General features: G+C 40.5%; 1 protein-coding gene across 3 annotated transcripts in view; it reads right to left on the reverse strand.

The window, feature by feature from the left end:
• Window positions 1–16,798, reverse strand: part of LOC126408955 (sickle tail protein homolog) — a 162,944-nt gene that overhangs the window by 10,145 nt on the left and 136,001 nt on the right. For all 3 annotated transcript variants that reach the window (XM_050074765.1, XM_050074767.1, XM_050074766.1), the window contains 7 exons: window positions 15,537–15,638; window positions 14,885–15,125; window positions 14,695–14,779; window positions 13,111–13,314; window positions 12,819–12,911; window positions 6,345–8,633; window positions 4,606–4,737 (listed from right to left, as the gene is read on the reverse strand). In XM_050074765.1, the coding sequence (XP_049930722.1) occupies window positions 4,606–4,737; window positions 6,345–8,633; window positions 12,819–12,911; window positions 13,111–13,314; window positions 14,695–14,779; window positions 14,885–15,125; window positions 15,537–15,638 (3,146 nt within the window). The remainder of the gene's footprint in view (window positions 1–4,605; window positions 4,738–6,344; window positions 8,634–12,818; window positions 12,912–13,110; window positions 13,315–14,694; window positions 14,780–14,884; window positions 15,126–15,536; window positions 15,639–16,798) is intronic.

Genomic DNA, 16,798 nt, shown 5'->3' on the forward strand with positions numbered 1-16,798 from the left:
AATTTATTTGCTAACATTAACCCCAGAAAACGTGAGCAAACATTCCGACCGGTTCACCACAAGACCGGCTGTACGTTTTATGAACGAGCAACACAGGGTTAAATGAGCTAAATGGGTGATTTTGGCCGCTGCCTTGGTTAGTGTGTGTGTGTGTGTGTGTGTGTGCGCGCGCACGCATGGGGGTCGTCCCTGCAAAGTAAACATTGCAGCGATAAAGTCAATGTTTACTGACAGTTACTTATATCTTGTCTTTTCACTTTATTAAGATCAGATTCTGCAGGTAAAATTACAATAATAAGGTGACCTGACTTGGACTTGACTTCACCTATTACAGGACTTGACTTGACTTGATATAACCTGTGACTTGACTTGACTTGCCCAAGAAAAAATGACTTGGGACTTACTTGAGACTTGAAGGTTAAGACTTGAGACTTACTTGAGACTTGCACATGTGTGACTTGGTCCCATCTCTCGCCCTTTGACCTGGTAGCATAAGTGGTCAGACACATGACAGACTCAGGTGTGAATGGTGATGTCTCAACCTTCCACTTGTGTTTGCTTCACCGAAATGTATGTCAATACCAGGTGTAAACAGGCTTGTTGACATACTGATGGTCAGTATGTCAACAGTGTTGTGAGTCGCTCACCTGACAGTAAGTTAAGGTGTAAAGGAACTTAAGATGTGGTTAAGGTCAAAACAAGTTCTTACTATGTGTCATCAGATTTGTCTGAAGGTCAGAGTTTACAGTCCTGCATGAAAAATGTTACTTGAGTAAAAATATGGCAAAATGTATCTGAAATTTCAAAATTAAAATTACTCTATGTAGAGAAATTATTACTGGATTCTTATTGTATACAACTAGTGATGTATTTGTCTGTATGTTGCATTTTACTGTTGTAGTTGGATGACACAGCAAATTTATCTCATATACTGTTGGGTAGTTTAGTCTCTAACAGTGCATCACATGTTATAAGCTCATCAGATACTATTTATATAAAATCTTTATTTGTAAAGTGACTGTAGCTGTCAAATAAATGCAGCACAGTAAAAAAGTACAATATTTTCACTCTGACATATAGTGGAATATAAGTATTAAATGGCACTCTTAAAATATTCCAAAAAAGTACAAGCACCAAAATTTGCACTTTAAGCTTTGGTTAGTAACGTCTATAACAACCTTCTGTCATATTTTCTGCAACTGGTAGCCCCGGTGAGTAAGCAGCTTCATTTTCGGTTTTTGGCTGATTGCACTTTTGTTTTTGTTTTTCCATCACATTTAACACAGGAACTCCTCTCTTTGGATATAAAGAATTCTGGATAAATGTTTTTTTTATGTTAATTTTCTTACTATGCTGGCCAAAGACACAGTAGTAACACACGACTGACAAAATGCAGTGCTATTTCCTCTCAGATTAATCAAGATCAGTCCAGAAAAAGTAGAGATATTGTACAGGCGGTTGATGACAGAAAATATAAAAATACATAAAATACTTTTTTCCTTCCATAAAACCTGGAATTGTTTTGTTATTACTTCAACATGTCATTAAAGATTTGACATTTGATTACATGAATCTCACTAAACAGTGGTGCCACTGAGCACAACATACATGCAGTACTTACAGGGTGACTCTTTGATGACAGAAATGTGATGGTTATCAACAATGAATGTTTCACCTGGATTATTAACATTTGTAAATGGTGGCTTCTGTTTGTCTGTGTTTGAGGAACGAACGTTTCTGAGTTTTTGATGCCCAATTAATATTTCCACAACTCACTGCCAGATGAAGAACAGCTGTACAGAGTAAACATGCAGGTTACATGCAAGTCAAGATCCACTCTCTGATCTAGAAACTCAATAGTCAATTATGTTGAGTTTGAAAATATTAACAGCTCATTTTGGAAGAGCATTGATGGTAATACAACAGAGTCGGAGAGTGTATCTTGAAGGAAGTGTGCCGAGGTGAAGAGGAACATGAATGCAGACACAAACAGACATATAGAATTTGAGGAAGACCCACAAAATAAGACAGATGTGCACCACCACAGAAATGACCTCAGTACATTTAAAACTCACTGCCAACAGTCAAATCAATAAAAGAAAATACTCTTTGCTCCTTTTCCAAGCTATTGACTATTGGTGGTACCCAGTTCATCCTCATCTAAGCTACATAATAATAGGTACTCTTCTAGATACCTACAAATAAGCTCAAGTAGTTTGTTAAAATTAAACAAATCAATTTTGATGTCATTTCTAAAGACTGATTCTGTAGTTTAAGCAAATAAGAGGGGGATTTACACTTATTCATTTCACATGACTTAACCCAAATTGAAGCTTCTGCTTGCTACTTGCATGTTTTATAGGGACTAAGAGAGTAAACTAATGTTGGGTCAATATAATTATCTTTAAATGTGCAGCGAGAGTTTAGATTTTAAAATTCCTATAACTTCATTGTAAGCAAAGTCCACCTGAAGTTTCAGAAAAGAGTTCTTTTAAACTGTAAACACCAGTCGTTATTGCTTTTTCGAGAACAAGCTTTTGTTTATTTGGTTTGCGTAATGCTGATCACTGATGGGAGGGTTTAGTTTACCCTCTGTTATGCCGAGTTCACACTGCAAGACTTTCAAAGTTGTCAGATTGCTGTACTGTTCACACTACACAACTCGCTGTCTTGTGATTGAGAGTTCCACACGTCCTTTTACGATTACCATTTACGACCTGTTTTCTCAAGGTGCAACATTAACTTTGGTCTGTGTTGCAAATACAACACAAACAGTTAACATCCTATTGTCATAGGTGACCCCTCCCCCAGGTTTCCACTCAACCTGTGTCTCACTGGCTACAGCTCGCCCACAGGTTCCCAACAGGTCCAGATATTTGGCTTGCTGGGGTATCTGGGTGCATCTTTAAACAGCAAACACATAGAGCTTGAGCACTGATTTGCAAGTGCTGAGCCAAAGTCGGATTGGGTCTGATCTGGGACTTTTGTCAGGGAGCTCAAAAAACTGTTAGAGAGTGGAAAATCAGGGCTTAAGTTGTGTAGTATGAAGCAGGCATTGGGCAGTTGACAACAAAAGGTCAAAGTTTGTTAACCTGTTCTATTCAGTCTAAAGAACACAAATCCAGTTGCCATTTGGTGGAGCAAAATAACTGTATATAAAGATGGATGACATGACAACTACGCAAAAGTGAAGCCAAAACATCTCGATTGCACGCATTCAATAAAATTAAATTCCTAGAAAGGAATCTTAGCTTAAGAGTGATTCAAGAAGTTTCTGAGAGCAACTCTGAGCAAGGAGGGGACAGAAACTTTTATCTTAGTGAGGAGGTGTGGTTGACCCCGTTGCTAGGTATGATGCAGTCTTCTAAAAGCTGTGATTGGTTGTTACAAAAAGGGGGAAAAAAAAGAAAAAAAAAAGAAAAACAAATGCTCTCCTAGTAATGAATGGACCGTGAAATCAACCGATCATAGAACTTAGACTGTATTAAGAAATGTGTAATCGTGAAAATAATTTTATGTTATGATGATGAAACTCAGCAAAATTAGTTTAATTGTTACACAGCTTCAAAATGTTTGAACGAACCTCATTCACATGCCGATTATTATATTGATTTGCTTATTGTTATGTTTACTCGCCATGCTGGTAATTTTACTACTTAATCTATTTGATATTAATGGTGGACGCAGACTCAGCTGTCAGCAATTACTGTGATCTCTGGCCTCCTTGTAAAAAGCGGTTTGATTTGGCAGTATGACCGAAACAACGAATGAAATGGAGAAAAAAAGAACGAGAAAGCCGAACTGGACAGAAGAGCAGTGCCTGCTGTTGGCACAGCTTGTGGAGGAGAACAGAGGAGTTTTAAGAGGGAAATTTGGTCCCGCGATCACGGCACAAGGGAAGAGGTAGACTTGGGCGTGCATTGCCCGACAAATCAATGTGTCGTTCCCTCTCCTTTTACGCACACGCGATGAGTGTGAGAAGCGCTGGTACGTGCTGCAATCCAAAGCGAGAGCGGAGATTGCAGCTCATCCCTGATGAGGTCAACCACAAACATTATCCCTGCACGATCAATCCGGTAGCGTCGTATTAAATCACTGTCGTTCAATATACGGAGAATATCTCTCCTTCCTCTCTGTCTTTCCGCCATCTTCTTTGTTTAAGACACTCTTAGGCTTCTTAAAAGTCCTCCTCCCTCCTCTTAACAGTTTTTCACCTTAGGAGCTCTCTTAAGGCCTAAGATGCTTTGTGAATAACTTTTATCTTACCAAGGGAAAAATGATGTCACTAAGAGCTACTTTTAGTCTTAGGATTCTTTGTGAATACGGGCCCTGATGTTTAAGTGTTCATTTTTCTGATAAGTTTGGAAATTAGGTCAGAAAGGTGTTTGGGCAGGACCAGGACCAGCTGATTGCTACTGCACAGACTCTGGCTCCAAATGACGTCAGCAGCGCAGCAACAGAATCTGAGATATTTTGGCTTCATTTTAGTACTGTGTGAGGAAATGGAGACATGTCATCTATCTTTATATATAAACTATGGTGGACTCCCCTTAAGTCTCTGCTGTTTACGAGGTGCTATGTTCAGGTCTCTCAGAGTTAACTTACCTGGCTGGGCTGCTTCTGGGTGGCCTGCTGCTGACCCTTGGGTGTCTTCTCTGGTGAGCCAGAGGAGGAGGAGGAGTGGCGAGCCTTCATGTGGGATCGCTGAGCAGAGGAGCTGGAGGTGCTGCTGGAGCTCTACCAAGAATATGCATAAAGAAAAGGTAAGACTGGCTGGGACTGTGCTATAGTTGAAAAACGTGGGCGATAGATACAGCATTTGTATGAACGGCAACTCCGGCATAGAGAAACAGGCAAAGGCATAAGATCAAGCAGCAAATTCAGAGAAAAGATGACATCAACCATTGTACTCCAAGTTATTTAAAATAGCACACAGAGGTACGATGTAAATTTGAGTGGTCTATACTGTTAGCAGTGTGGTATATCAGTCATCAGTGGTGGTTGAAATTGGCAGGAAAATACTATAAAATATTTTTTGATGATATCAATGATAATGTTCAACAATATTACGATATTGAGCAACACTATCAAAGATGTGATTGGATGCAAACAGGACTTTGTGCTGTGTAATGTGAATTGAGGCAAAGTTTCATCTGCCTGAGCTGCGTGAAGTGAATCATGGGAGGAAGGGATGTGGAGGGAAATAACAGAGAGAATTAAAGTTTCTTGTAGGTTTTGGAAACAGTCAGAGTTTGTAGTGTCATTCAAACAGAGCACAGGGACACACTTGGTTGGTGTGTACATCAACTAGTTAGCTAAAGCTAATAGTTGTACAGTTGGTCCATTGCGGCAAATAAACAGACATTCCAGCAATCACATTTTGTGCGGATAACACATGGCAAAAACATGTTTGTTCTTCAGTCTGAAAACACATGTAGCTTTTTCTGTATTTGTCCCTTTTAGTGTCCAGAGAAAGTTTTATGTACCATCTTGTTTACTGCATTTGTCACTGAACCATAACTAGTCTCTTTCAAATAACCAGAGAGACAACAAAAAGCCATTCTTTGTAGAAAATACACTGAACCTTCAAGCTACATGGACAAACCAGTACAACGCCTCATTACCACTATATGGTTCAGCTCCACTCGACTCAACCCACGTTTGGTACCAGGTGCTTTTCTCAATGCATTTGCTCTTGCAGACAGTAAGTCAATGTACTGTAGGTGGGACTCTTAGCTGACTGTCATAACAACGCAACATGAAACCGCCATGACACCATCTTCAAGACCACACAGCGCGTATTACTCCATCCTTTCACCAACAACCAAACAGTGGAGCAACTGCACTTTGTCATTTTACCACAGCATGGTTTTGTTAGCTGCCATTAGTTAAAATCTTGGTCGAGTCATTTAAAAAAATTGTGGTCGTTATTGACTATAGCTTGGCTATTTAAAAATGCTGACCAACCAGTGGTCTGCAGTTTTTAATTCCACCTTCTAGTATCAGCTTCGCTTGCTTGAAAATTAGGCTTGGGTGGTAGTTGTAAAAAGTACCAGGTACTATCCACAACTTTTGCCAATGGAAAACCAAAAAAGAACAGTTCCAAGCCAGTTGAGTCATGACGCACCGGTATCATACATCGGAAATGAGGCACAAGTCAATTTGTCCTTCGTGGTATGACTTACCACTTCCATTGCCTGAAAACACAGAATGACCGCTGGCTGTGAAATAATAGAATCACAGAACACAAAAGGTGTGTAGAGTCAGAGAGTCAGAGTAGAGAGCCCACCACCAGCCCAGCGTCACTGAAGCAAGCAAGCTCTGCAGGAAGAGGAACATCAGACCTGTTTCTTGGTGGAGGTTTTCCCTGTGTCCTGTGCAGGCTGCGGTTTGGCCCTCTTACTCTGAGGTGGATTTGGACCCTTGAGGATCTGAGAGGCCGGCCTCTTGGAAGGGCTTCTCTCCCTTTCTCGTTTGACTTTGCCTTTAAGCTGAGCTCTGTCAGTGGAGTCAAAGGAAGAATCTGGAGACCGAGGAGATGAAGAGACAACACTGGAGGGGGAAGAAGGGGGAGAGATACTGTCCACACTGATTTCCAACTGTTTGATGGACTCTTCTAGACTGTCAATAGATTCAAACGCATTCTTGCAGAGCTTCTCTACCCGGGTATGTGACTTTGAGTATCTGGTAGCAGAGGGAGGGGAGAACTTGAAGTCCCTGTCACAGGCATTGTCTTCACCAAAGTTGAATTGCTTGGTACTGTTGATCTCAAACCTCTTAGATTCTTTTGGCTGCTTATTGGTCTCCATCACTGGCTTGCTATCTGATGCTATCTCCTCCTCTTCTTCATAGACAACAACCTCAAGTGTTTTCTTTCCTGTTTTGGTTGTCCCTGTTCGAATGGCCTGGCTAATTGCAGCCAGTTTGTTTTTAGGGAACTTAAATTTGAATTTCCTTTTGGTCTCTGGCTTTTTAAGCAAGTCTGGTTTGCCCTGGTCTTGGTTTTTAGAAATTGTGCTGTTATCTGCTGAAGGTCTTTGGTGTTGCATATTTAGAGAACTGTGACCATTTCCTGTGGTGTCTTTAAGGTCTGAGCCTGTATCTATTTTGGTGATGCGAAATTTTCTCATGTCTTGTTTCTCGTCTTCCTGTATTGTGTCCTCTTCATCTACAATACTTTCTGCTGAGAGAATCCCATCGAGATCTTCCTCATATTCAAAGATGGTCGACAGACGCTTGTAGGCCGACTGAATGTCCATAGGTTCATTCAAAATAACGATAATAGGTTTCTTATCAAAGTCATCACTGTCATCAAAGCCTTCGTTCTCATGCCCCAGATAAGTGTGTTCACCGGTGCTGTCCTCAGATACAGTCTCTGTGTCAGGGGCACTCATTTTTCCGGGGTCTTCCTGTTTGTTGACTCTTGGACTCTTGCTCCTAGCGATTCTAAGGCTGATTTTACCAGTCGGAGGTGGTGGAGGAGGAGGTCCCTCATTGTCTCCAATATCGGGGTTCAGGCTACCTTCTTCTTCTGTGTATTGCGATTGGTCCCTGGATACTTGCACCGTTGCCCTCTGGTTCTGCTGTGTGCTGCTGTGGCTGCTAGTCAAGCTGGGTGAAACAGGTTGGTCCCTGGATACTTGCACTGTTGCCCCCTGGTTCTTTTGCTTGCTGCTGTGACTGTTAGTCAAGCTGGGTGAAGGAGATTGCTCTCTGGATACTTGCACTGATGCCCCCAGGTTCTGCTGCGTGCTGCTGTGGCTGTTAGTCAAGCTGGGTGAAGGAGATTGCTCTCTGGATACTTGCACTGTCGCCTCCTGGTTGTGCTGCTTGCTGCTGTGTCTGTTAGTCAAGCCAGGTGAAAGAGGGGGGAGTTTAATGACAGGAGTAGAAGTTACACTCTCCTGATCAGGGCTCTGTGACCTATCCTGCTGGGACTCTATCAAGCTATCCTCTGGGGTGTTTTCTTTTTGTAAAGTTACAACTACCATCAAATTTGACTTCTTGTCAGCTGGTACCTCTTTGACAACTTTTTCATTCGTCTTGTCAGGACTCGTCAAGTCAGTAGCTTGTAAGTTTTCTTTTTGTAGAGTAACAATGGTTGTAAACTTGACCTTCTTTTCTGCCGCGGTTGGGGAGCACACCTGTCCAACAACCCCCTTGTTAATCTGATCAGGACTTTTCACAGGAAGATCACTTTCTTTTGGCGAAGTTGTTACTGGAAGTATCTCCATCTTCTCTGCTTGCTTTTGGGTTAGTGTTGGTCCCTCCTCATTCTTTTGGACAGTCTGAACATCTTTTAAATTTACAGGTGTGGGTACCTCCAACTTCTCTACTGTTGCACAGCTAAAGGAAGACACTGGTATAATCACATTTTCCTTTGCTTCCTTCTTCTTATCAGGTTTTAAATAGTCTTTCTTAACCTCAATGTGTTCTTCCAGTCCAACTGCTGTTACGAATTTATGAGGGCAGCCATTTGTTTTTCTCGTTTGAGGAGCTGACAGGTGGTAAAATGCTGTTAACTCAGAAGGCTTCAGATTAGCCACCTGTGATGTCTGAGTTGTCCTCACCTCTCCTTTCCATTGCTTATTTCCACCTGGCAAATTATTCTTATCCGACAGTTCTGTTGTCACCTATAATTACAAAAGGCAACATTAAATACTTCATAATCTGAATATCAAGTATGATATATATTGAATTTATTCTTTATATCCCAGTATTACTTAATACACATCCATTGTTTCACCATCAAAACCCATACATTTTTGGCTTGTCCCTAATATGTTCCAGAAATTGCTTTGGCAGTTATTCAGACTCAAAACAGTGCAGGGGGTTGTGTTGTTTCAGGTACCAATTTTAGTCACCACAGTTGTGGGGTAAACAGTAAAAAATATGCAGTTCAATAAATAAGGTCATCCACCAGGAATGTTGCCATACATATGTGTGACTAGCCAATACAATGTTTTGCCCAAGTAACATTGGCTGACATTGCAGTATACTATCACCTTCACCTTTACTTTTTTGGGTTTTGTGACTTATGTTTACTCAAGTGTACATTTTAAACTAAATGTGATAGTAAGGACTGCAGAATTGATTACTTCTCCATGTCCAGATGCCTTTATTAACTTGACTAGTTTTTCAAACCAGGTACTTTGCACTGCAGATGGTGCCCTCTACATGTGGGCCGGATTCTCAGCTGATCGTTTTTGTAATGTCACGTGAAACTGCCTTGACATCATCTTTAACGTGACACGTGTGTTATTAGCTATGTAGGCAAGGCTTATGTGAGTGCTGCATTGTATTGTGGGTGTGCATGTTCACTCATAGTGCAATCGATCCCCGTTAAAAGAAAATGAAAGACTTAAGAAGACAAAGCAGGGTGGAGAGCCGACGTTTATTAATCCAAAATAGCAGGTATAGAGTTTATAAAGTCCATATGACCAAAGATCCAGCAAAGACAATACAAGAACCACTGCAAGGTGGTAAAATGTGCAGGACAGTGATGAAAGAGTTAATCTGGCAGTCTGTGGCTACTGTTTTCCAAGAGGAAGAGAGACATGGAGATAACAGAATTACAGCACCAGTTGAGTTCCATGAATTTTTATTTTTATGTCAGTAAAATCAGAAATAAGATAAAAATCTGAGGGCCCTCTTAAAACAGTTCTGTCTTGTTAATGTGTTAGTGTGTAGACACTCTCATTATACATACTAACACCAGCTGTAAATGTGATCATTAGTGTATTTTGTTGAGGATAATTATTCTCCTCATCATTATTATTTATTAGAAATGTGTTTAATTATTTCTCTAGTTATGACCAATTGTATTTACCCTTGTAGTGCACACACATGGCTGAACAAAGCAGGCAAAGTGGGCAACAGCCCCTGGGTCCCAGACCCTCAGGGGGCCCAGCTCTCAGCTAATCTGTGTGGCGCTTACTTTGTGGTACTTTGATTACTTACAAGTTTTCTTGGCAGTGTGCACCACTAAAGCACAAATCAAAGTGAAATAGTAAGGGCCCAAAAGTGGCTCCAGCATTTCTTTTAATACCTACCTTTCTGTTGATGCACATCCATGCACCTATCCATCGAAGAATGTGTGTGTGTGGGTGGGCATAACAGGGGTCCCTTTGTGGGTTAATTGAAACTTGAGTACACAGCTTTCCTTTACAGTAAAGTTTAGTTTGTTTCCCACCTGCCTGATTGTTTGGTGTTTCTTGACCTGTCACATTTATTTTTAGTGACATCACTGTTTTTTGTAACTGATATATAGACAAGACAATAAGGAGGTGATTAGTCAATATAAAGGCCTCAATGATGTTAATCCAGGAGTGTTAGCTGTTATGAGTTAGAAGCAAGAATATATTCACTGCAAACCACAAGGTGAGCAAACCCAATTTAGTCAGGTGAGCAACTATCTAATTTGCTTCATTAATGTTAACTATAATGTATGAATAGGATTGATTCCATAACAAAAGCTCCATCTAGTGGATCATTTCAATCTTAGGGTGCTTTCACACTTGGCATATATCAACACTGGAAGAGAACCCAGACCCCTCTGAAGCGAACCATACTCAGACCACCTCCAGAGGTGGTCACTTCAAGTTCGCGGTGAGGTTCGCTAAACCTGTGCCTTGTCAACACAAAGCACTCCAGGTTCGCTTTGCTCTTTGCCATTGTATTTAGCCCTCTAGATCACATGCTGTTGCACTGGGATGCCTGATAAAACCACTACACCACGTCTGCCTGTAACGTTTGCAAGGACGCAGGACAAGGAGTAGTTTGGTCTATAGAAGATAGTGCACATCTCCAGATGTGGAATGCAGAATATATTTAATGGCAACAGCCTACAGCACACAGAAATGCTAAGGTTTTCATCCAATTTTAAGTACATCTGAAAGGGAGGGGCTTCATAACCACACTGCAGTGCCATGTCAGTTTAAAAACAAAACTATATCAATATATTCTAGGCTACAGTGTGGACAGAGAGAGGACTGAGGCTCCATCAGAGCTGGAGATGACCAGAAACAGAACTGAGTCCTAAAATGAACTGACAATGTGAACACAAAAAGAACTGAGTCCCTTTTCTGTTGGTCCACTTTTTGGTCCACTTTGACTGAGTTCAGTTCATTTAAAAAGGACTAAATGTGAAAACACCCTTAGGGGCCGTTCAGATGTAGCGTCTTTTGCGCGCACAAATCCATTAGTTTCAATGTAGACGTGCGGCAAGCACACTCACAATCCAAAGCAATGCCGTAGCGGCGCGCATTCGGTGCGACGCGCCTGTTTTTTCGTGCGTGTCCACGGCACACAGAGATGGAAAAACCTCAACTTTTTCAAATGCAGCAAGCGCACTGCATGTCATGTGATAAGAATTAACCAATCAGCTCCATGGACCTGCTTCTTCCTTTCCGTCCAACGGACTTCACAACATCCGGTGGTGTGAAAGGCAGCAAGCAATGGAGGAGCGACTGATCATTCTTGTCCAGGGATACCCAGAGTTATATGACCTGTCTTCGTCGTACTACTTTGACTCCAACAGAAGGAACAATGCCTGGAGAATTATCAGCTCGGAGCTTGGGATAACTGGTGAGCATGATGATAGCTAGTTTTTGTAAACTTTGTAACTTTTTTACTCCCCCTGTGAATGACAGGCGGTTTTGGTTGCTTAGTAACGGCAGGCGCGACAGTAGCACAACCTCCGAAGCGCCTTGGATAAAAGGATGGAAACGGCACAGCTGGCGTTTTCCACGCACTTTTAGACGCTACATCTGAACGGGGCCTTAAATGCTCTTGCATGTATTTGTTTGTCATAAAAAGTGAATCATATAATATCCTATGACAGTGGTTCCCTACTGGTGTGTCGCGGTCCAGTGGGTTGTGGGTCCATTCTGAATGGTTTTGTGAACATGTCAAGTTCATAATAAACACACTTTATTTTTAAGTACAGTGAATTTCTGGCAAAGAGCTTTTGAAAGGAGCCATTCTGTATAATGATTACTTTTGATACTTTCAGTACATTTTGCTGGTAATACTTCTGTACTCAAGTAAGATTTTGAATGTAGGACTTCTGCTTGTAATGTAGCATTTTTAAACTATGGTTTTCAGAGGTGGAAGTAAGTTTGATATGTTAAAGTCACAAGCAAGTCCCAAGTTATTGTGGTGAGAAGCAAGCAAATCAAGACATGAAATTTGGATGAATGAAAGCTAATGTTAGATTGGTAAATGAGCTAATAAATTAGCTAAAAAGACATTCACATACCATTTTTGTAAGATGGATAAAGTTGGATACTGTAGTTGTGTCACTAATTTTGAGTGGCAGATCTTGCATACCAATGTTCTCTTCTTACTACTGTCATTGACAAAATAACCCTTGAATCAAAATTCTATTATTTCTGGACTGTTTTCCTCCATGATAACTTGTGCACTGGCCTCTGCTGGTCTGCTACGTCCTAGCAGGTTGCCAGGTTTGTGCACGTTACACTAGAAATCATCCAAACATGTTTCAAAAACAAAACCTAACTCAATATCTAATAGCAAGTAACTGGTTAAAGAAACAGTGGGTTTAGATTAGTAAGAGATGGTTAATTACAACACAAGTTCAGAATTTTAACTCAGTGAGAACTAAAACAAAGACAGTTGTGCTTTTCCAGAACCCAGTGATGTTGAGTTTACATCAAAATAAAAAGCAGCTGACTTTTTCTAAACATGCACTTAACACTTCGGGCAGCCAAATTTTGAGACTCGAGTTAAAGGTCTGCTGTGGATACTGAGTTGTTAATGATTAGTGTTGTTAGACTTTGTTTTCCCTTTCTTTTTACCTGAGACTCAATCTCTCTGCTCTGGAGCTCAGAGGCTGAGAGTTCAACCATACCTCTGCTCCCTACATCTCTCACAGTGCATTTCTGAAACACCTGGGTGAAAAGGGCAGAGGGTCCATGGTGAGGGTTAACGTTGTATTCAGAGACAGGGGTGGGGTCAGAGGCACAAGAATGCAGTGGATGCTGAATACCTTTTACTTTAAAGTGTTCATGATATCAAATTTAACTTGAACATACTGGATGAACATTTGATCTGCTCAGGTTTTAAAAGACAGCAAATTAGTTAACATACCTGCAACTCTTTCATGAATTTGTTGTCCTCCTCCTCTTCCTCCTCGTCCTCCCTGTGTGCTGAGGATGTTGAAGCAGTGGAGGTGGAAGCGGGAGGTGCAGGAGCACACATCTGGGGCTTGGGTTTGACCTCTGGTGGCTGTCTTGGGGGCTTAGGCTGAGGAACCACAGGCGGTCCTTTGTCTTTCTCCTTCCCACCCTCGTCCTTTAACACATTCATCAAGTAAAAACACAGCATAAATTAAATGAACCACTTCGATGTTGATTTGGTTGCTGTTTTTTAAGAAGGGGCACAGCCTTTAGTTTTGTTATTTGTATTATCAATCAGTCAAACTTTATCTATATAGCACTTTTCATACAAAAATAATGCTACACAAAGTACTTCACACAATAAAAACAAAAACAATAGCCCAGATCCGTCAATAAATAAGTAAATAAATAAATAGATAAATAGATAAGTGATGAAATAGAGGAATGTGCCAGCTAAAAAGAGAGATTAACAAAAATAAATATATAAATACACAATAATCATAAAATAAATCCACAATAATTTTGATACAATAAATCAAAATTAAAAAACAAAATAAAAACAATTTAATTCATTAAAATAATAATAATAATAATAATAATAATAATAATAATAATAGTAATAATAATAATAATAATAATAATAAAGGACATTCGAATTAAAAGCCAGGCTAAAAAGGTAGGTCTTGAGTTTGCCTTTAAAAACATCAACACTCTCTGCGGCCCTCAGGTCTTCAGACAGGCTGCTCCATAGACGTAGACGTAGTTTTTGTTTTCTTATCATTATTATTACATGTAGATAATAACTTTATTAGAGTCTCTGGAGACTAATCATAAAAATTCCATTTCAAGGGATACTACATTAAGCAGTACATTTAAAATCAATAATAATCTGTTGTTGTTAAAGCTAAAGATACAGCATGTGACGAGCTTGAAATAATGCTGTGAAAAGCCCTTGGTCTTTACTTTGGCTGCTAACATTAAGATAACGTTACTTTGACAGACAGTCAGGAGAAACCGCTGCTCAGCCCTGAATGCTCCATAGGTCCACGCTTAAAGGGAGAGTTTGGATCTTTTGAAGTGGGGGTGTATGAGGTACTCCACAGTCAGTGTATTACATACAGTAGTTGTCAGTCGGCACGCTCCCAGTTTGGAGGAACAGGCTGGAGTCTGACACAGAAGCTATGCAATGTACTGCTGTGGGCGAGGCAACAGTCCACAGCAGTAAAATGGATTTTAGCATCCTAACAAAAAATCCTGCCGCAACTCGAATTACCGCCTCAAAGTTGTATGCCTCCAGGCACCAGTAAAGTTGCAAAGTCAGAATGTTATTAAGTTCCAGCTCGTTTAATCCTGTTAAGCAGTTTACAGTGTTTATAATTAGACATAGAGTGCCAAGAGCAGGAAAAATATGACACTGTAAAATATTTCAAATATAAATCTAGACTTCTACTTGCAAGCTTGGACTTTGGACACTTACATTTTTCTGTTTGTAATCATGCTATGCTTTTAAATGTATCCACAGTATTCACAGATTTGCGCCCGCTCACACACATACCTGGGCTCCAAGCGGCTCTTTCCTGGTGGTGATAATCACCTCCCCTGACCTTCCTGTGGTCAGACCTGAGCTGACAGCATGGAACCTGGGAAGACAATAATAAAGATGATAATAATAATGCATTCATGGTGATTTATATATGTTAGACTTTAAAAGGCCACCCAGAAGCCATCCTGAGTGACGAACTGACCTTCGTGGAGGAGGTGGAGGAGGAGACTTGCCAGCCCTGTCTGGACTCTGCTTCATCTCTCTGTCCACACTGGTGCGCCGGGGTTTCTCCACCTGTGGCCGGCTGCTGCGCTCTGTGCTGGGAGAGGCTGAAGGCGCGGCTGTGGGAGCAGTTGAGGGAGCAGCTGTGGGAGCAGCTAATGGAGAAGCTGAAGGAGGAGGCTCCACAGCTGCTGCAGGAAGCTGTGAGGCTGCAGCTGGAGCTAAACATATCCAAACAGAGTGTTGTCGTTTAGTTCTAGTTGTCAAAAATATGAGTGAGTGAACCACTTACAGCCACAAACAAATAAACAGCGGCCACCTAATGTATCCACAGTGTCAGTACGTGTCAGCAAGCAGAGTGGCTCTGCTGTTTGTCTCTATCATAGCAACACTTGTCAGCTGCACCATGCCTTTAAAGAGCTGCTGTTGGCTAACAACTGTATTTCAGAGGTCATTTAAGTCTTTTATTCATGCTGTCAGACACAGGAAAATATAAAGATTGGGTCTGGACCCTCTACAGGCAGACATAATATCCAATGATAGATTGGGAGTGTGGATAAAACCACAAGAAAAAAGATATAACATACATGAATATGATTGTTTGAATTTCTTTGTCCACACCAGTCTCATACCTGTGTGTGGGGGTTGTGGCTCGGTGGAGTCCACCTCCTCACTCAGCTGGGGAGGTGTGTCTCTCTGGGAGTCAGACAGAGGGGCTTGCTGCTCCACTGAGGCTGCAGCACAAACACACACATGAACTGTGTTTAGATCATATCTAAACAAAAAGGTTAATAGATTTTTGTAATATTAAAACAGCAATCACCATATGAAACACTTTAGACATTAACAAATATAACTAATGGAGAAAATATGTCTGATTTATATTGTCCAATGATGATCCAATGTTTTTTTTTTTCTTTTTCAGATCGATAAACAGGCACTTGATGAACAAACTAAGCTGAACTCATACATCCACTGTCATATTCATACGTGCCATTGTACATAGTTATTAATCACACTGTATATCTTTCGCCAAAGTTGGGGATTTGAAATAAAAATATATAAAAATAATATCTTGATATTTTTATCGCGATAGACAACATCTCGATATTTTAAGATATATATCTCAATATTTTCAGCTCTTCTCTAAACTACTGTAGACTACTAATATACAAAATTATTAAAGGAACTACAGTTATAATAAAGTTAAATAAAGTAGCCACTGTCATAATAAAGTTAAATTTAGTGTTATAATTAAGTTGAAATAAAGTACTGTTATAATAAAGTTAAATGAAGTAGTTACTGTAATAATGAAGTTAAATAAAGTACTGTTATAATTAAGTTAAATAAAGTATTGTTATAATAAATAAATCAAAGCAGAACCACTAGTGCTTTAATTTTGAAGTGCCTGGCTCGTCTCGGGCTGGAAGTCTTAATGTTTCTGCTCTGAACTTGAAGCTTCTGGTCAACAGTTCCCGCTGCACCTTTTAATATGATGATTTATTTACTATGAGCTGGAAACAAACACACCGCTCTCCAGTTCATATCTTAATAACATTTGCAAGTTGCAGTGCTTTTCCATGGTCACAAAATGCGACCGAATAGTGGCGGTCCGGAGCCCTGCAGAGCGGACACATGCTTCGCCTGCTTACACACTATTGCTCAGGAGAAAGTGATCTGGATGGGTGGGGTGTGTGATGTATCATGTTTGTGAGTCTTTCTTTGTGTTTGTGAATCTGTGAGAGAGCCACAAGAAAGAGCAAGAAAAGTGAAAGCTGGTGGCTTAAAGAAAATGACGTGACAGTTTGTATTCAATGTTCTCGACATATTCATTTTACACATCCCGCGTGGAACAAGCCGCAATGCATCAAGTATATGCAAATCGCCCACCCAT

The sequence above is a fragment of the Epinephelus moara genome, chromosome 21, assembly GCF_006386435.1.
Source record: "Epinephelus moara isolate mb chromosome 21, YSFRI_EMoa_1.0, whole genome shotgun sequence".
Lineage (NCBI taxonomy): Eukaryota > Metazoa > Chordata > Actinopteri > Perciformes > Serranidae > Epinephelus > Epinephelus moara.